The 20,785-nt window shown below is 37.7% G+C and overlaps 1 protein-coding gene across 1 annotated transcript; it reads left to right on the top strand.

Moving 5' to 3' along the window:
* The first annotated feature begins 1,025 nt into the window (after window positions 1–1,025).
* LOC135694654 (ferric reductase 1) lies at window positions 1,026–20,618 on the top strand. Its single transcript, XM_065213472.2, has 15 exons — window positions 1,026–1,284; window positions 5,676–5,819; window positions 7,712–7,894; window positions 8,656–8,751; window positions 9,212–9,267; window positions 9,375–9,469; window positions 10,840–10,965; window positions 11,838–11,953; window positions 12,613–12,699; window positions 13,396–13,452; window positions 15,041–15,081; window positions 15,573–15,631; window positions 16,808–16,936; window positions 18,205–18,260; window positions 19,221–20,618. Exons 2-15 carry the CDS (start codon window positions 5,748–5,750, stop codon window positions 19,317–19,319), a joined length of 1,272 nt encoding a protein of 423 aa, XP_065069544.2. The 5' UTR covers window positions 1,026–1,284; window positions 5,676–5,747; the 3' UTR covers window positions 19,320–20,618.
* Window positions 20,619–20,785: the final 167 nt, after the last annotated feature.

Below are 20,785 nucleotides of genomic sequence, written 5' to 3'. Positions count from 1 at the left end.
ACGACGTGAGGAAGAAATGTTTTTGCAGAGTTTACGAATGAAAAGAAAATAACCGATTTAAGCTTGCTGCCACCTTGAATTTAAAGCTCAGAATCAGCGATCAAGTCGCTTAACGGTGGATATGGACAACCCAGCTAATCATGGATGGGATAAAAGCTGATCAGTTGTTTGGAGTGATGTATGCTACCCAGCTGATGTCGCAGAGCTGCTGAATAACGAAATTGTGTCTACCGATGATAACGACAGGGCAAGTCTAATTGACGGCAATGGTAGAGAAAACGATTTTAATGAAGATATCATTGATTTGTACAATGCATCATCATAATAAATTCACAAAATATACATTTTCTATACATAGATTGGAGGAAACTGGTTTGATAGATTGATAGATGATTTATAGTGTAGTTGAATTCTATAGCGGCTAATGCTCAAAAGTGTTTCTTGAATACGAGACTTTGTTATGAATTGGAGCCAAAAAGACCACCAAAAGACCTTAAAACATTATTTTTAGAATCAGTACACCGTAATTACCCTATTGCGCTAAATTTGGAAAACTTTCTTTATTGGGAGGAATCTTATCAATCCGCTTCTGTCCTTTTGCGTGAAAACGAGATTTAAACAAGGAATTGAGGCCAAACGCCTCCTTATACATACTTATAATATCGAATTTTGGAATCGGCATTCTAAAATTATCTAGATCCAATGAATTTTAGATACTTCACCGAAGGGTTGACTTGCTCTGAAAGCAATTTGCTCTATTTTGATTGAAAACGAGACTTTGGTATGAAATAGAGGCTGAAGGCCCCCCAACTTGCCCGTATAACATCGATTTTCGTAATCAGCACCCCAAAATTACTCAAACCCACCTAATTAGAATTACTTCCCCGAGGGGGGACCCTACCCCCATTCTCCGCCTGGTCTATTATGAGCAGGATTATGAGTATCTGTTGTTGTAGCGTCCGTCAATTGAGGCAGTAGCGAAACAGAGGCTCATAGGATAAGTCTAGGTTCGCCCCGACTTTGTGTCCACATTACAAAACATGGAAATCAAGTGTGGACAAAGCAGGGTTTGCCCTAGGTTAAATTTAACCTGGGACGAACCTGGGTTAGTTTGTGTAGTGTGGACAGGGCTTTAGGCCAGCTTTTTTTGCAATTTTGCCGGGGGTCAACAAACCAACGAAACACACTTCCTGTTATCAAACAATCAGAACAATTGCATCCGCACACCAATTTGTATTGAAGTTGTTGGCACTGGTTTGTTTTCAGGACGTCAAGGACTGTCAAGTGAGTGAACGATAAATTTTTAAAGCAGTTGCTAGCTATTTTGGAAAACTGCCTTTGTCATGATTCATGCTTGATGTATAGCCATAGTCTATGTAGCGTCATCATTGTATTGATTTATATTGGCCTGCCGATTCGGACGATTCGCACGCAAACTACCCTCTAGTTTTCCTTTAATAACTTTTGACTAACTAAATCTGTAGGACTGATTTTCAGCCTCCCGAATGTTGGCGGAAACGAATGAATGTCAACGTGCATTCCAATCTGAAACGATTCCTTGTTTGTTTTGGCTAAATTTGCGCATAAAATTTAATAGTTGTCGCTTAATCATGTTCGTACTGTTACTTGGTGTTGCTGTAAATAAATTAATTTTTTCTCCGTAAAAAGCTCTAATTTGTCATTTAGATGTAAAGAGCTTATTTAAGTATTAAATTGTACTTTAGTTAATTTAATTGATGATGATGATGATGATGTTGATGATGATGATTATGATCAGAACAGTGGCTTGTGAGCGATTCGAAAACAGTGGCTTGAAAAGGGCGAGAATCTCACTACCCTGCTCAAAAGCCCACTACGCGAGACGATTTTTTGATTGAGGGGAGGGCCATGACACAGAATGCGCTCTGACGATTCTGGTTTTTCTTTAATAACTTTTCGCAGAAAGTTTATTCGACACCGCCTCAAACGATAATGAAGATTATCATTTGATTCTAAAGTCGTGCCAAGTGCCACCCCTGCTTCGTCGTCGATTTCAAATTGTTTTTCATTCACCTGGAAATTTGGTTGGATTCTTCAAAATCCGGCTCAGGGGGTAGCGGCTTCGTATTGGTTTGAGGAGGTGTTGCACTTTCGAAAAATTTCCCTTCTTTCTTCACAAAATAAAAAGACAACAAAATGCAAAAACCGACTGCAGACTATGAAAAAACAGTGAAGCAGGTATCGACAAAGTGAATAAACGTCCGTTTGGGCAAAAAATCCGAGATTTAAAAAAGTTATTAAAGGAAAACTGATGATCGGTTTTCGGATAATCGAGATTTTGCCTACATGTAGGGGGCTAAACATGTTCTTGAAACACTTTCAACCTCTCACAAACTATTAAGAAACAGTGTATCTGACCATTTTCAATCGATACGACTTTAAATGGTATTTGTAGCATTTTTCTGCGAAAAGTTATTAAAGGTAAACCAGAGGGCTGTTTTCACAAATTGCACATTTTTGTCTAAGTTTCGGAGACTTTCATATTAACTGGAATTTTTATTTAACTATGAAAATAAACAGTAAAACTAAAGTATTTGTGATTTTAAAAATTAAATCAGTCCTACAGTTATAGTTAGTTTAAAGTTATTAAAGGAAAACTGGAGGGTAGTTTGCGTGCGAATCGTCAGAGCGAATCGTCAGAGCGAATGGTCCGAATCGTTAGGCCTATATGATTATATGAATCATTTTGATCGAGTCTTGTTTGCTAGTACAATTTATTTCTTCTTCGAACGGCAAAGTTTCGAGTCCAGTCCTCCAGGATTGCGGTTACCGAAACAAGGCAGGCCTTTCAAAATAAGTTAATGTAGCGTCTTGTTAAATCCAGACAGGAAGTTTTTCCTTCTACAAAGAGTCTTTGGTTCGGACGATTTGCTGTGACGATGTGTGATTCCTATAGATCAATTCTTATGGGATATGTAAGCAAAGTCAATAGAAAGTGTATTTTAAAGAGCATTTTGTAACTATCAGTGCAGCCTTTACAACACCCACAGGCCACCCCATAACTACATGTCGGGAATTTCGCACACTTCCCGAATCGGGAAGCATACGATGACAGGCACCGCGGAGCATTGAGAAAAGTGGGGGGTCTAAAAAAAGTGCGGGGGCTAAAACCGAATGAAAATAGCCTTTACTGGTGGTTTACTTCTCAATATTTTGCATTTTTCGCAAAAAGTGGGGAGTCCCCCTTGCCCCCCCTCCATACTCCGCTGTGCCTGGATGATTTGCCGATAGTTCTTGGTGTTTGAATGGATTTCTCGATGCTCAACACATCAATGGGTGTCAACTTTTATCGAACACCTTATTAAGTTGCACCAAAGTCAAAACAGCCACGTCAACAGGGGCGTCGCGACCGGGGGATGTGGGGCTGTCACACCCCCCAATAGTGTCTCAATGGGAAATTTCAAGTAAAATCCGCTTGGTGGAAGAAACACTTTAGGTATTTCAGAGACCTTCATGTCATAAAATCAATAAAGGATCAAGCAAAGGTAGTTGCTCTGTTGGTTAAATATGATATTCCTTGATATGAATGAAGGTAAACAAACTAATGATTTGAAGATTTGAAGATTCCTTGTTGGCACTGAATCCAGGCCCTCTTTAGGTAAAGTTGTGTCTTGTGTCCATTTCCCCTAAAGTTTCTCGGTAGAAGCGTCAACTGCAATCCACTATGAGCTCCAGATTTTTTTTAACATTCAAAAGGCATGCTAAGATTGAAAGAGGGATCTAGATTGACAACCAGTGCTGCTTGTTACCTAGCTTTAGAAGTAACTGACAACATAGTATTTTTAAAGACCACGGCGAAATCTTACCAGTTGTTTTTATCTGCTGTTCTATTTGTTTGCAAAAAATAATTTTCAATAGGACTAGGAGGATCACTTTAGTGAAATGTGCTTAGAAGAGTGCATTTTCTAGGGAACTAGAAGCATCAAAATTCGAAAATTCCCTCCTCCTTCGGCGGCTACCGTGGTGCCGCCTGGGGTAGTAACTATATCGATGACTCAATGGCTATTGTAGAATAAGACAAGCTCGTTTCTATCTTCTTCATCCACATCTACATCTATGCATATAATCAGTAAAGCCAAAACAGGCATCGCACTGATGAGGGCGGTTTCCTCGTACGCAAGAGTCAGAAAAATATGTGTCATGGCCAAAGCAAGGACATGAGGCAAGTGGAAAAATTTGGACTTGAAAGAGACGGTCAGCAAAATCGAAAGAGCGACTTTTGCGGACAATGGAAAGGCCCTAAACAGCACAAGACAGGGACATTTTAATAACACCTAGCACAACAACTTTAATAAAAGTACAACATGCTGCTACTGTCTTATAAAAGTTGCGAATTATATACAGAGTTAGATTGACAAAATGCATTGCAGAGGTTTGTGACAGCAACTAAAGAATTTCAGACAAAATTTTTTAATCAGGTAAATGTGTAGTCCACACCCCCCCCCCCCCCCAAGCAAGGCTTGCCTCGCGACGTCAATAGGCCGTAAACCTGAAAGCTTTTGCCCATGGCCACTAATTTGGACCCGCATGATTTGACCTGCGTTTTACCAACATGCATGACCTGCGCTTTACACTTGCCGCGTTTTCGCATGTCACCATGAGGATTGCATTTGATGATAGTGAGTGTTTAAGATCAGATTTAATTACATTGAATAGATTACCTAGCCAAGTTGCGGGAAACTTTTTCGTAAGATTAGGCGATGATCTACTAGCGTTTTAACATGAAAAAGACTTGCATATTTTATTCTTATTTTAAGTAAGAGGGAAATGCTTTTGTCCGGCTATCGGGACATCACCGTTGACATGCACATGACTGTCTTCTGGGGGCAGGGCAAGGTCCTATTTCCGAACGATGCGATGCGACGCAATGGCAACAATTTTCTCTACAAATTTCGCGCTCAAAATTGATACCAGTTTTAGTCTGCAATCTGAAATTTTCAAGGAGTTTTTTGCTCTTTCGATGCCCTACAGTTACTTCTTTATTGACAACAGCACAGCACAAGCCGGTTTTATTCGTTGAGGGTGCTGTTTACTGTTGTGCACCAAATCGAAGGAACCATTGTAGGCTATAATTTAAGTATTTGGCAAACACTTTATTTCCGGATAACTTCGCTGTTAATTATCTATGTTTATTTTGGTTATAGGTCTTACGTGTTATTAATACTTGTAAAATGCTTGTATCTATAAATACGCTGTAGTAGTTTTAAGAGGGAGGCTTTTTGGGAGAAGCATCCTGTTGTTGGTTCAAAGTGCTGACGAAGGAAGTCGTTGTCTCTCTGTTCCTCTCTGCCACAAGTCGAGTTGAAAAGGGCCGTGAGTTATTTTATATATACTTAGTTGCACTGTTGTTAAAGTGTAGTATAACAATACCGAGGGGCATTTCACTTCAAAAAATCCCGTACAAAATATCTCTGAAAACCTGAAAAAAATCCGAAAATCCTTTTTTAAACATCAACAGCATCATTGTCACTGAAAGAGATTTTCCCAATAAATAATAAATAGAGTCTCCTTTTCAAACCAGAGTAAACTCTTAAGCCCTGAGTTTTTAAACCAGCTGCACGAGCCAGCTGCGCCCTATTATACTGTTGCTCTATTTCTTTTTCTGAATATTTATCTAAAGGTGTTTATTTCTTCAGGGAAGCAAGTGGCTGTCGTGTTTGTGACCTTGTCCGGTTGCTGAGCCATTCTGTTTGTGATCAATTGAAAAAATGATGAACTTAGTTTCTTTTGGATTGTCGCTCCTGATCTTGTTTCTTATACAAAAGGATGTTATTGGACAGGTACACTTTCTCTGGTTATAATTCATAACTTTGCAATATATTTGTTTTTAACAGTTGTATCTGTGTTTGATTTTATTGGAAGGTAAGCAAGAATTTAGAGCAGGTTTCTTGGTTTGCATGGGGGCCCTTTGGGCTGCAGCCCGGTACCCCGACTGGCTTGTGCTTTACAGTCTTGTGCTTGTGTTTCTCGAGGACTATTACGACCCACAACTGGGTTTATATAGTTCCTAGCTTAGAATTTGTTATCTATGTTCTAGCGTAAAGATTGTCAGACAGAAAGTTTCAAAATATTTGTTTAAAAAGCCAGAATTATCGTTTATCTCCTGTTAGGTCCCGAGGAAAAGCTAGAAATGGGTAAACCGAGTTCACATTTACAGTTTCTTCTATTTTTGTTGTTGCTGTTGTTGTTGGACCACATTGAGAGACTGGGACTGGTAGTTTTAAAAAAATCGTAAAAGGGTAGTTTTTATGTGAAGGAAGGCGAGCGACGTTAAGTTTTTAGATCGATTATATTGGTGAATTTTAAGTTTAATGTGCGATAACAAAATTTTGCACACGAGCCCGGATGTTTTTACCTCGATCGACATTCGTTTTTCCATTTTTTTGTCTTTTTCGATTGATTTTCTCAAACTTATGTTCCCGTCGGGTCTTCATTGGGGTTTTTGTTCTATTATCTTTACGAGGCATTTCTTTGTTTCGAAAGAAACAGAGCTTGTCTGTACGTCTCATACAGTTTGCGATAAATAGATTGATTTTAATGGAATACTTTTCTCGTAGAGTACTATAACTTCCATTTTGAAAATTTTTCTTTGACTGTTTGCCTGTTTTTTTATTACTTTTTGTTGTTTTTTTATCTTTTTCAAGAAAATTTCCTCAAATTTTTGTGATGAGCAATTCTTTTCTTCCTCCACCTTAAAATTGGCAGAGCTACACCCTTCTCACTATCGTTTATGTTGTGTGATTCTCATGGTTTTTTCACATCGAGAGAGAGAACCAAAGAAAAGCTTTGTATTTTAGTGAGCGACTAACGAAGAACTTCAAGAAAAGCAATGCTGACAGCCTTTAGGTGTATGTTGTGGTGGCAAAGCACAAAGTGGAGTCTTGATCTTTTATAAAACTACGCATTCAGATTGAAGGGAGCTTTTTTGTAATGTATGCTCTCGTCGAGAGTCACTTGCGGTATGGGGAGGTTATTTGGGGTAGCTTATATAAAACAAAATTAGTTACTCTTCAACGCCTTCAAACCCGAGCATGCTCAATATTAGAAAGTGCAAAAATAAAAGATCGTTGGTCTTGTTCTTGGCTGAATGTAGAAAAAACATTATCCGTTATGACAGGAACGTGATAAGATCATAAACAGATTATGTCCTGAAAACCTTTTAGATAAATACATGTTTTTCTACGTACGATACGAGAAATTCTCAGAATCTGCAGATTCCTAGATGCAGGACAGAATTTTTCAAAAAGAGTTTTATTATGCACCTTTGAAAGCCTGGAATGATACACCTTCCAGAATTCGTGAGAAACCGACTTTAAATCGTTTTAAACAACACCTAAAACGCATTTAAGGGGCTTGACTCATGTTGAAACACGACCCCCTGGAATAACAGCAGTTCTAGGAACTAGGGTTTTAGCCTTTTTACATATGTATAGTTTTAAATATTTTGGTTGAATTTTAGAGTGTATATTAATAAGTAAAGTTTGTATTTCACTGCTTAAGGGTCTTTTCGTGTTTAAATGAATTAAAATGAATTGAAATGAAATTGCAATAAATCCAGAATTTTGAAACCGTCTTCGTTTTGCTTGGGGTTAGAAGGTATTTTACTAAAGTGTCTGAATGTACTTTTCTTTAGTGTCTGCAGCACAATTAATACCAGCCATTTTCTCTTTAGATTGACACATCTCAATGTGGGAAGACCTCTTGTTGTTTTCTCCTTCCAAATGGCTGCGTTGGAAGCACATGCGATGTAGCAATCTCATTTCAATACAACAAAACCTCAGGCCTTCTTGATTCTGAAGTTGGTACCAGAAATGTATGGGTGGCTTTTGGTCTTAACAGCGTTGGTGGGAAAATGGTTTGTTCATAGGCTAGGCCTAGCTTCATTCGAATATCTTCAAAGCGAACGCATATCCATGTTATGTCTTGCTCATATATGCGCTTATCATAGAAACAAATTACTTTCCCCGTTCCTTGTAATGGTTTTTTGCGTAAGTGATATCTCCTTAGAGAACTGAATGCAGGCTTACACTACCAACACACAGGGAAAACACATGTGAAGCCCCAGCTATTCGTCACAAGGGCCAAATAGCTGTTGATTCTACTGAGTCGGATTGACCTCCTGTTTATTACGTAACCAAATGTCTATGTTATGCATTTATTTTCTGTTATACAAACATTTATAATCCCTAATCCATAAAACATTGGCTTGATTAACTCTCATGCCAGGCAAATAAAAACAGTTTAGAGAGGATAGTCTTACATCGACACTGGTTTAAAGGGACGGTTCACAATCGAACTATACATTAAGAGAAGTATTTCATGCTTGGCAAAATTGATCTAATCTTGCAATAGTACGAGAGATACTTGTAAAGCCTTTGTACTTGACTTTTCTCTCATCTAAAAGTATCTGGTTGCTTCGCATCGGCCTACTGCCCTGTCCTTTTGTCAAAGATAAAAAACTGATGATCTTCTGGCCAACTCACTAGCGCGTACACCTGTGATTTGTTTGTAAAATCTATTTCTAATTCATTGTTTATTTATTGTAACTCCATTTGTTACATGTTTTGAAGATCAAGCTTTATTTACGCATGCAGTGAGGTTTCTTGTGCATTTTAGGACAACGCGAAAGGGGAAGTTTGCTTTAAGGACTCGTCCACCCCACGATTGAAAGCCTTCGTTAATAATGGCTATTCTCCAGATTTTAGTCAATCGGTAGGCATCATTACAGTCAGTAATGTTTTTATGATATAATCCAATATTTCACATATTGTCTTTATGTTATTTGGCTATACTTAGCTATTATGTCCAATTCATGCGTTCTAAGTAACGTGATCCGTTGGTCACTAACCATAGTTTTTAACCAAAACCTGTCATAGGACCTCCTTTTTAGGATACCAAAGCTCTTGATCTTTGCCTACTCTTTAAAATTATGTTTCCAGGTTCTCCTTTGCTTTCCACATAATCTCCTACCTGAAATGAAACCTTAAAATATTATAGTAAACTGTAGCACTTGATCCTGTCGCAACCTGTCCAAAAAACGCGGCTTTTTTATGTCCAGTTCTGTGAATGAATCTCTATCATTCTCTGTTTTATAAGAATTGGATGCAGTTAGTTACCAGACAGAGTAGTTGTGATGTTCTTCAACCTCTTAAATGATATTTTTATTTTGCAGACAGCTGGCTTAACAATCACTGGAAATGGAATAAATAATAATTTTGTAACTTGCAAGTTCGTATATGCTGATTCTATTCTTTATTTTCTTCGTTGAATTTGATAATAAAAAATAAGCTCGATGTTATTGATTAAGTTGTAGGTTATTTTTTTATTTATTCTAGATATTCAAGGCCAATATCGCCGCCAAGTGGAAGCTATATGGTCGACCTAAACACGAATTGGCACATTGTAGCAGCGTTCGGTGACAGTCTATCGGGTATGTTAAAGTGTTCATGCTGCAATCTTCTAGTGTCTTTTGTCAACTCAAGACAGTCCTTAGATTTATCTGTCTGCCAACCAAAGGAAGCACACAATTGAACAGCGGGGTGCTTTCTTGTTTCATTCATACCTTTTTTGCTCAATTGAGCGCCCCGAGTCCCTCTTATGCTAAGCTAGGCTCGAGAACGGCACCTTTCTGAGATCTTGGCAAATGCGCTTACTTCAGCTTAAAGGCAATATGTCTCGTCAGTCAACCGCTCAGTGTTAACAATAGGCTTGGCAGCGCGTATATGATCGAGAATTCATTGAAAACTAGCCGATTGGATCCGTAACAATAGGTCTATTGTATAGTCCAACCCAATGGGAAATTTAAATAGCCGGCGAAATGCGTCTGGACATAAGGCCCTGATCAAACGATCCAACATTTCACCCACATCATGTTGGCTGCCCACGTCCAGCAATTCTATTGTTTTGAAGTGTTAAGTGAAATGTTGGACCGTTTGACCAATTCAGCCAACCTAGTTCGCTCTGCGCAAGCGCAGTTGGTTAAATAGCGCCACAATTCAATCATCGCACATAATTAAAGTGTAACTGATTGTAAGCAAACGCGATTGTTGAAACGAACGAAACCAGCACAAGAAAACGAAATATAACGTATTCTGTGCAAAAGAAGAGGCATCAAGCATCAATGAAGAAACTGTGGCGGGGAGGAGCTACAAGAAAGCGGAGGGGGCGGGGCGCGAATTTAGGCCACGGCCTTGATAGGGGATGCGATACTCGTCCTGAAAGACCACGATGACAGTGAAAATATCTCAAGATAAAAAAGGGAAGGTAGTGATTGCCTTTCGTTTTTTTTGGATCAAAATGTCGCGAAACTGTGCAGCCTTCAGCGCGAACTTCTACCCAGTCCTTTTTCGATCTGCGCGTGAAAATGTTGGGTGAAATCTTGGATCGTTTGACCACCATCGTTGGGTCACATTCCAACATAAAAGAAAAATGTTGGGCGAAATGTTGGCTGAAGTGCTGGATCGTTTGACCAGGGCTTAATGCTTTAAAATCTGGCGAATATTTCTAATTAGTTAATAAAAAATAATTATTAGTAAAATAAAAGTTCAGTATATTTTACTATATTGCAAATTGCAACAGTTCTATTGTTTGTCACAAGCATGATATTATGTGATAGATTAAGTATCCCTATTTAGAACACTAGATGTGTTCATCAAACCAGTATCTTTAGAGCCCGATTAATAGGTTATATATGGTATTAGACGAGAGATTCGAGAACATACTAATTCTTAATGACCAAACATGAAATATATATTGTGTAATACACGTTTGTGACAATTTTGAAACGGCCTTAATCTCCAGGCACAAATCCGGGCTACCACGGACAGTCTGCATTGAAAACTGGGTTTTCATCGACAAAGATAGATCTAAAGAAACCTTGCTTAATAAAGTCAGCATCCAAGTCAGTAGACAAAGTTATCGCCCATGGTAAGTACCCCTCTTGGTGGTCTACTTCGGAGAAAAGCAACGAGGCTGGACCTGCTGGAAAACATTTCATAACCTTGACCTGTAATAAAAATTTGAAAACATGTTACCTTTGCCGGAATAAAGCTCCTAAACATGATACACCTGGGGGTAGCCCATACACCTGGGGGTAGCCCATACACCTGGGAGTAGCCCATACACCTGGGGGTAGCCCATACACATGGGGGTAGCCCATACACATGGGGGTAGCCCATACACATGGGGGTGGCCCATACACCTAGAGGTAGCCCATACACCTGGGGGTGGCCCATACACCTAGAGGTAGCCCATACACCTGGGGGTAGCCCATACACCTGGGAGTAGCCCATACACCTGGGGGTAGCCCATACACATGGGGGTGGCCCATACACCTAGAGGTAGCCCATACACCTGGGGGTGGCCCATACACCTAGAGGTAGCCCATACACCTGGGGGTAGCCCTACACATTTCTTCGTCGGAAAGGGGCGGTTGAACGATGAAACCTTTTCCTTTTCTCTCAAAATTGTTCTCTCAAACCTTTTCTCTCAATAAAAAGTCAGTTTTGTGACTTTTGTCTTGAATAATTTCATATGTTAAAATCTGAAAGGTCTTTTAACTTGATATCAGGTATTTCCTCATTTTTCTCTCAAGTAGCCTGTTTAACATATGCTCTGGAAAATATAAAAGAATTGATGATGCTTGCCATTCCATTTGTTTTTTTAGAAGCTAATTGGACAGCTACTGAACTTGAGAATTATTCGATAAACTCACAACATTTATTTTGTAACATAATTACTTGAAGATCAACAGGTAATTCGAGCGAAGTTAAATAATCAGTACATGATTTATTTTAAAGGCTGTTTGATGATAATTGCCTGGGTGTGTTTTGCTGCGTCAGGGATGTTCATCGCTCGTTACACAAAGCCTCTTGCTAGCGAGAAATCTTGTTTTGGCGAGAAAGTCTGGTTCCAGGTCAGCAACTTAAGATTTTTTCAGAATTCTTTAAAGCTAAAGGAGAGATGCTCGAATAACACCCGTTATTGTTTTAGTTTTGACGGTCGCTACTTGCAGAAGCGGTTTTCTGAACCGCTTCTACTAGCCCAGTCAGTAGAACTTAATTCTCGGCAACAAACCCTTTGCTAGAACTTTCAAATATCAACGCAATCTCTAATTAGATTTTATTGAATTTTACGCATTCTTATTTGCTCTTTTTTTGTAAGAACGATTTTATAAGAACATGAGCCACAAAATTGGTCAAATGTTAAGAACAAGTTAAGAAAAAAATGTATTGTCTGGCTCAATTTTTTGGAAAACGAGGCCCAAACACCTCCCTAGAGAGCAATAGCTAGGGACTGCACTGTAGAAACAACCAGACTGAACTTCACTTAATTAATCTTACAAAAAAGAGTTGATGCTAGCTTGCAATTCGTATAATATAATGTGACAATGTAACTTGAGTTTAAGCACTTTCTCATATGATTCTTTTTCATGCTATTTAGTCTGTCGTTCTATTTCATCTGTGGAGTCCTATCATCCTTTACCTTATTTTCAGTATTCGATTCATTAATTATGAAGTTACAATTTGAGATTGTCTTCTTTGTTATAATGTGAACTCTTATCTTGATACACAGAGTCACAGAATATTCATGACGACGGCGCTGGTCCTCACTATCATAAGTTTCATTATCATTTTTGTGCACAAAGAAGGATGGAGCGATGTGCGTTTGTCTTTGCCTTTGTTTTTGCCTTTGTTTTTGCCTTTGTTTTTGCCTTTGTTTTTGCCTTTGTTTTTGCCTTTGCTGCAGAGTCCTCTATTCTGAAATTATGATGTAAAAAAGATAAGAGCTGTGTTCACCGTATGTATATTGAACTGATTATTGCATGACAAAACCTTCCCATCAAACCAGTTTTACGCAGTAATTAACTAGTTTTTTCTCCCTGTAATCTGCCTATCTGAACCTTACTGAAACACTGTAGAGCTATCGAGAATCTCGAGAAAGCAGGACTCGCATATTCCGTAGGAAAATGCAGATCCTGATTTCCTTCTTTCGTTTTTACTATCGTCTAAGGAGAATTTCACTGCCAAAGTTGAATTTCTACAAACTTGTTGAAATATTAATGCACTCTCTTCTCTATTGTTACTGAAGTGTTTGCTTAACTTCATAAAATAGCACTAAATATTTACTAACCAAAAGGCCCATTAGTTATGTCAAAGATCGACATATGCATTATTGGAATATCACCCAAGTTAAAATTGCTATTTCTAACTGATTACACTTGAGCGAAGATGTCTGTAGTAAATTTGATAGCTTGCCTCGATTACATTCTAGCCACGACCCCGTGCACATGCTCTTTCTTTATTTTTGTTCAAAATTAACTTAACCTTAGAGCAATTCAATTGTCTTCTTGTATAGGGCGCTGGAGCTCATCCTATCCTTGGCTGTATCGTCACTTTTCTCGCACTTCTGCAGGTATCTATCGCATTAATATCTTGAAGAGGTATCGCGAGATATATGCTGAGTCCGTTACCAGGCTGTTGTTTTCTTAAAGACCTTTTGTGACTGTAAACTTTACTGTGATATTAGTTTGGAATTTATGATTCAAAAATCTCAATTATGGGATAAGATTATGTTGTTGAAGACAAGCAGGGGTCACCTAAAGAAGAAAACTAAAGAAAATAATAAGTTACTTTTTTCATGCTTATAATCAAGGCTGGGGACAGATTTTGGTAGTCCTGGGGCAAAAGTAAAGATGCGGGCGAGGCCCAATGCGGGTGAAGCGAGCAGCACATTTTCGCGACCACGACCTTAAGATTAGCTAAAAATGCATTTTAGAATATTTCTTGCAATCGTTTTAAACATTTTACTTTCTAAGGCATAATTTTTCTACGTTTGATTGATTCAATTTATAAAATGGAATTCAATACTTTATAGGCTCTTTAGACCTACAGGCCCTGGAGCAATTTGCCCTCTTTTCCCCCCTCGGTGTCCCTTCTTTTAAAGAACACTATTAACAAAACTCTTTTAAAGGGTAGGAAAGCAATTGGGAAATATTATCATTCGTGCATTTATGAGTGATCATTAAATTAGCAGTTCTTGCGTTTTAATAAATGAAGCGATTATGTTGGAAAGATTGATTCCAAAACTTCAATTATGTACAAAGAATTGAACCTATAGTATTTTGAGTTAGGTACAAGCAAGAAATTTGTGCAAAAATGCAGGTGACATAGGAGTTCGGTTCCTTCTATAAAGCACATTCTGAATATCCTGCATTAAAAAAATATCTCAAGCACTCATAACATTAAGTAGTAATTTGTTTCTTTTGCAAAGGAAGCTAATATCCTTGAGCTCCCCTAGAAAAAATATCACTGTACTAAACATAGTTTTGATCTTTTTTAATGTATTGAAGCAATTTCTTTCGAGCATTTTATTTCCTACAAAACTGCTCAACATCTTGAGAAGTGTATAAAACTGTTAAATTATTTATCCATGGTTGAAAATTTCCTGTGACAAATATTTTTTTATTGTGATTTTCTTATGACTTACGGTCACAAAGTCATGGGGAAAATAGCACCCTGTCTGTTACATAGCTAAATATTATTTATAAGCAAAGTAATCTTATTTAACTTGCCTCGACCTGTCTTGCCGGTTACACTACATTTGTTCTGTTTGAGAATAATAGTACTGAAAGACAGGTAACCTTAAGTTATAAAAGATAACGAAAAATGAAATGAAATGTTTAACGAACAGGTAATGCACCTGGAAAGTGGAAACATTGAATATGAAAAACAACTTTGATACTTAGATATGAGCCAACGTTCATGAATTTTGATGATAAACTATGAACTCAAAAAAGTCGAATGATTTGGTTTGATCTAGCTGTTTGTCACCCTGGCAAACATAGTTGAGTGTCATCAATATCGTTAAAATCATTAATCTATGAATATTCAAAAATTATAATCTTGTAATGAGTGCTCGACCTTCTGTCAAAATCCCTCTCCTTTATCTAATCTCAGTCTTTTCCATTTCATACGTTCAATGATGTCTCTCTGTCCTACAGCCAATAATGGCCGCATTTCGACCACACCCAGGCGAAGACAGGTATTCATTCTACTTCTTGGGATTGTTTTTTACATTTTAAATAATGTATAAAAGCAGGTTTAGCGGAGCGATGAATGGGCTTTGTAAACATAGTCGATGGAAAGTTTTTCAGTTACATTGCACAGCTAAAGAGAATTGTTAAATAGTGCAGGTCCCCAGATCTGCCGACAAAAATACCGTTGCTAAGGTGTGACTGTTGGCACAATGCAAAAACTGCTTTACTTAATTCTTGAGCCATGTGAGAATACACAGATAATTTTGTAGGTAGGAATGGAGTATATAATATGGGCGATTTTCCTTATTGCTATACATATACCTTCGAAAGTTAAAACATTTGAGCAATAGATATAATTTTCTTGCATTTGCCAGTAAACCCATAGTTTTGCGTGTAAGGCACTCCTTCACATACCTCTACACTCCTTCGCACTCCCCTTTTACCAATGCCCCTGACATGGTACTTATAATAATAGTTTGATGGAAATTTCACCTAGGCGATGGATTTTCAACTGGGCCCACCGTTTTGTTGGTTCAACAGCCCTCACAATAGCAGGTACGTTGCTTCTCTGTGACCTGGTGCTTCTCTATGCCCTGGATTTTCTCTTAGCGGTTCGAGGGTAGCTGTGTATTTTCAGAACTAAAACAAAACCCAAATTTGAAGTATGTTTTTAAGCCATTTACAATCCAATCGAAGTCGTACCAAGGAATTGTTAAATTCGTGAAATGTTAGATCTTCTACCTCAATAAGACCTAATGCAACAACCAGGCACTTCCTCTTGGAATGGTGGCATTTCTCCCATTTCCAAACAAGCTCCCATCTATTCCTAAATAACTGTTAACTAGAAAGAACTTTCCTCTCTTGTAACATTTTGTCGAATATAATGATTCTGAAATACAAAAATGATCAAAATGTTGCTTTAAATTTTTTTCGCGATTGCTGTTGATTTATACCCCTTCTGTGGATTTTGGTGATTAATGACGATGAAAAGTTTTTTCTCAGGATGTGTTGACCCTATCTGACCTGGACGTTTTGATACACTCAATGCCTTGGGAAGGGCGGATCCCGCCCCCCCCCTTGTTTTTCTCTGCTGTTATATATGATATGAGGACCAAATTTGCAACGAAGGTTACTCATCATATAAGCAATTAATTCAAAAGATAATAATTCAATTAGCTGTGTTGTGTAAACAATGACGTCATACAATTGTAAACATTTTGTGTAACGTCATAGTTATGAAAGCATGTTAAAAGTTCATTAAACTTATATTTTTGCAAGGAAATGGGCCAATAACAAAGGAATAAGAGAAGCACGAAGTTCAACTTCACAGACATAGCTGTGAGAAATTGGTAACCATGGAGACAGTTCTAAATATAGAAAGTCGAAATTTGTATAATTTCATTGCTCTATGCTACAAAGTAAAACTCACTTAGTCTTAGATGCCTTTTTTACACGTAGAACAGTGTGGAGACAAACATCTAGTAAAGGGGGCGGATTCGCCCCCCCCCCAGGTCAGATAGGGTTAAGATCCATGCTTTATTAAAAAAGCTCTAATGAAGCTTGTAGTTTAAAGCCTAAAGATAAAAATATGTAAACAAGTTTTTTGGTAAACAAGCGATGTTCAAAGGGGAGGAGAAATGCTGAATTTGCCCTTGAGAACTGAGGTTAGTGTGCTAAGACTTTTGGCAGGCATTGTTGGCCTAAAAGTCCTAACTGAACATTTTCTTTTAGCTGTGACAGTTATTCTTGGCCTCAAGCTGTTTGGAGTTAGTTTTGTGGTGATTATCATTTGGATTGTGGTGTGTGTTGTTTTGATCATAATCATGGAGATTGGATTGAAAGTCTTTGAAAAATCCACAGGTTTGTTTGAAGAAAGCTGTTTTTTATGTTCATTCGACCTCTGACTCTAAAATTTTACAGATTGACGCAAATGAAATGGTCTTGACGAGGCTTCGCCAGCAGTAACTTTTTAATCAAACAATTGACTGAAAAGGTAGTTTCGGCTGCGTCTTGTTTATTAAGAATGTTTTTGTATTCATAATGTTATAACGCCTAAATCTGCCCCTTCCGAGAAAACCCCGAACAAATACGAATCGATGCGGTGACGCAGCTACGAGACAATATTCGGCCCTGGTTCGCCGTGAATTGGTTGCCAGGTCGGAAATTATTTTGAACCTTCAAGGGCTTGAATGTTACGTCCGAAACAACCACGTGTTTTTAGCTTTTAAAATACTTTTGTTACGCTGAAAATGATTCAAACGACTACCACAATTCTAAGAAAGTTTGACTTGATAAAGTGCGCTTGCAGCGGTGGCCTGGTGCGCCCTCATGGGGATAAATATGCCTATTTTTGGACCGGGACGTGCCAATTTGGTTCAAAATATGGTTCCATAATTTCGCACATGTCTGAAAAAATGTGACCCATAATTCTGCCAACATGATAAAAGCTATATCCATAATTCTGCGAGGCATTGCGAGGCATAAACATTTTCAAGACACAACAAAATTATCAGGCAAATTTTGTACGGCCTTTGCCGCAAAATCTCAACATTAAACATATTTCATACTTTCATTTTTAAGTGGACATTCATTTTATTAACGCTAAATTTCCTTCTAAAAGTTTTGCAATATTTTGCCAAAATGATAGCATTATTCTGTCTGTAAAATACGAACTTGCGATAGTGAAAGAAAAGAAAACAATTTGCTTTATAAACTTCCTTTCTGATGAATTCTAGATAATGTCGCCCTGCGTAGTACAAGAGTAGCATGAAGATGTTAGTTGGTGACAAACAAGTTGGTTAGGTCGCTTACCCAAATTTGGATTGAAATAAACCAATAGCTACGAGCTGATTGGCTTCCCTTTGACCAATCAGTGTTCTCCTTAGGGTTCTGTCGAGAAAGCAGACTTTTCTAGTTAAGGGCTGGTCAAGTCTAATATCCCGTTCCAAAATATCATATGACCAAAAAGAATTGCTTTAAAGGCTAGTTAACAAGATCTGCTACTGGTCGTAAAGTCTTCCATCATTCATCACTTCGTTCTTTGACGTGCATTGAATGAAGAAGATCCTTAAGCCATTTCCAAAATAACAACTACACTTCCACGCCTTTACAAAGCATTTCTCTTCTAGCTGAGTACAATCCAGCAAGGGCGAATGACAATGTTCAGATAACTGCTGACACAAAGGTGAATTTTTTGATATATATTCTTTATATATGTTTGAATCAGGGGGTAACATTTACTTTTTTGTTGGCATTCCTCTTACCTTGATCACTAGATTTATTGAGCGCCCCACCAGGAAAAGACAATCTGCCTTAAGCATTAGAGCTACTTCCAGTGAAATTTTTTCAGACAGTTATTGTACTTTTCATTTCATTTGCTAGTACAATGTGAAAAGCATTGAGGTATGAAAATTACCTTCCAAGGATTTCGAAAGTATGGATCATCCAGGGGGTAGAAATCTGCTGTGCCGTGCATCGTATTGTTGCATTCCGGCGTTCCGGTCATGTTAGCAAAAATTCTGACCAGAAAAACCAAAATTTGACCAGTTCCTTTTTTATAAAACAGCAGGTGAAGAATTCTGCAAATCTGTTTAACTTCGCATAAATTTTGTATTCCATGTATCATTTTCGAAAAATCCGCATTCGTCAAGTGTGGACAATTCCATCGTTCGCAGAGAATTCAACAGATTTCCGTAATATGCACCGACTTTTCTTTGAATTCCTTTGTTCCCCAAATCCTGATGACCCTGATTTACAGTGTGTATGTTCATTTCCGGACCTGGCTGTGTTCATTTTGATTATCCATACCCATTTCTAAAATTCCAGCCCAAAGCACACAAATAACAGCAATGGACGCTGTATCATCTGCCAGTCAAACTAACAAGGTTATTTTAGCAAATTAAATTTCACTGAATTTGCCTTCTATTCCCTTTTGAAAAATGGTCTTCCATAATGTCCCTAAGTACACAAATAACAGCACTGCACGCAGTATCGTCTGCCAGTCAAACTAACAAGGTTATTTTAGCAAATGAAATTTCACTGAATTTGCCTTCTATTCCCTTTTGAAAAATGGTCTTTCATAATGTCCCTTGTGTAGCATTCTTATTCTACAAAAATTTTTAAGAAACAAAATTTTCATCCGAAGGCTGTTTCATTTCGCCAGTGGATGTTGCTGATCGCCTTTCTGATCTTCTTTGCCTTGGGATTTGCATCAGTTGGAATTGTTGCTGAAAAAGCAGTGTGAGATCTACTTGATGCCAACAGGGAGCAATAAGAAGTCCCAAGGGAGGAATCTGACATCACTTTTAGCCTAGATTCTCTTATTGGCTGACCTTTGTATACATTTCATCTCAAGCAAACTCAACTTTATTTATCAGCACTTATGCTGTCACATATTTGATTGCTTTTTCAAATTTCCTTTTCCACAGCACCTTTTACAGATAATTGAACATTATGTGATTCGAATTTCATGATAATTTTCAGTTGGGGTTTTATAGCTGTCAAATTATGTTAGAGATAAGATAAATTTAAAGATAATTTTTCAACCTTTGTTGTGTTTGCTTTTTGATTGTACAATTATTTATGGACTTTTCTAGATTTTCCTCTATTTATATAGATACTTGTACTCACCATATAATGACTTGTGTCTCCTTTCATCAACAGATCAAGATTTAAGCCCTGTTAAGTTTATATTTAAGCTTATTACTATTTACCACATGTCATTTAGATACACCCACGATTCCACTGAGCATTTTCCACACAGAAGTATTACAGCTCCTGTCCTATTGCTAAAAATTTCCAAAAAAGTGTCAACCTTTTTCATAATTATTTGCTATTATCAAATATAGAATTACCTGGATGACTACAGTAAATTGAATACTTTTATAGATAAGTTGTTTTCACTTTTAACTGCTTTTGGCCCCCTCTCAACAAGAGGCAGATCAGCAATGGAATGCATTGACCATCATTGAATGCCCACAGTATCTTTTCTATTAATGTTCATTAAAACTTGACAAGAACTTAGCAGTGGCGGCTCAAGCCTGAGATAAGTGGGGAGGACAAATGGTGTGTTAGGGACCACGTCCTTTCCCCCTGTTTGAAACATTTCCTTCCAGAGGAAACACCTTTTGTCTCCCAAGAAATGTCATTTAAATGTGATAATCTAGATAACTTACATACCCCCCCCCCCCTCCAATTTTTCTCATCAGGTTTGCATGAATCTCAAGGACCAACTTTCTGAAAAGTTGGCTCTGCCACTGGATCTTAGACTTTTTTTATCACTAAACCAGATAATGATACATGTGGACCTGGCATGGTTTAAATGCAACTAGCGCAAAGGAGACAACACCATCTAGCAGTGTGTGTGTTTTGTTGAGATCGAAAATAAATATTGTTTGATGAATATCCTGTACCATATACTCTGAGGTTAGGAACAAAAAGTTTCCTATGTAAATTAATCTGTCTGATCCTTAATTTAACCTTCCTATTTTATAAGCCAAATAATTGGTTTAAAGATTCAAATTTTGATTTGTCACTATAATCACTTTTAGAAATATTTCTACTCTATTTACACAGAAACAACCATTTTTAGGCAAAGGCATCTTTAACTAAGGCCAATAAGTGATTCCTTATTAAATTTGATTAAAAACTGCCACTTGAGTTGAAAGCTATTTTACATCCTTGGTAGATGAGAATATGTGAATTAAAAAA

This window comes from Rhopilema esculentum, chromosome 8, assembly GCF_057945365.1.
Source record: "Rhopilema esculentum isolate cy_ngs chromosome 8, ASM5794536v1, whole genome shotgun sequence".
NCBI lineage: Eukaryota > Metazoa > Cnidaria > Scyphozoa > Rhizostomeae > Rhizostomatidae > Rhopilema > Rhopilema esculentum.
Note: the sequence above shows the minus strand (reverse complement) of the source record. Positions and strands in the feature narration are given on the sequence as shown.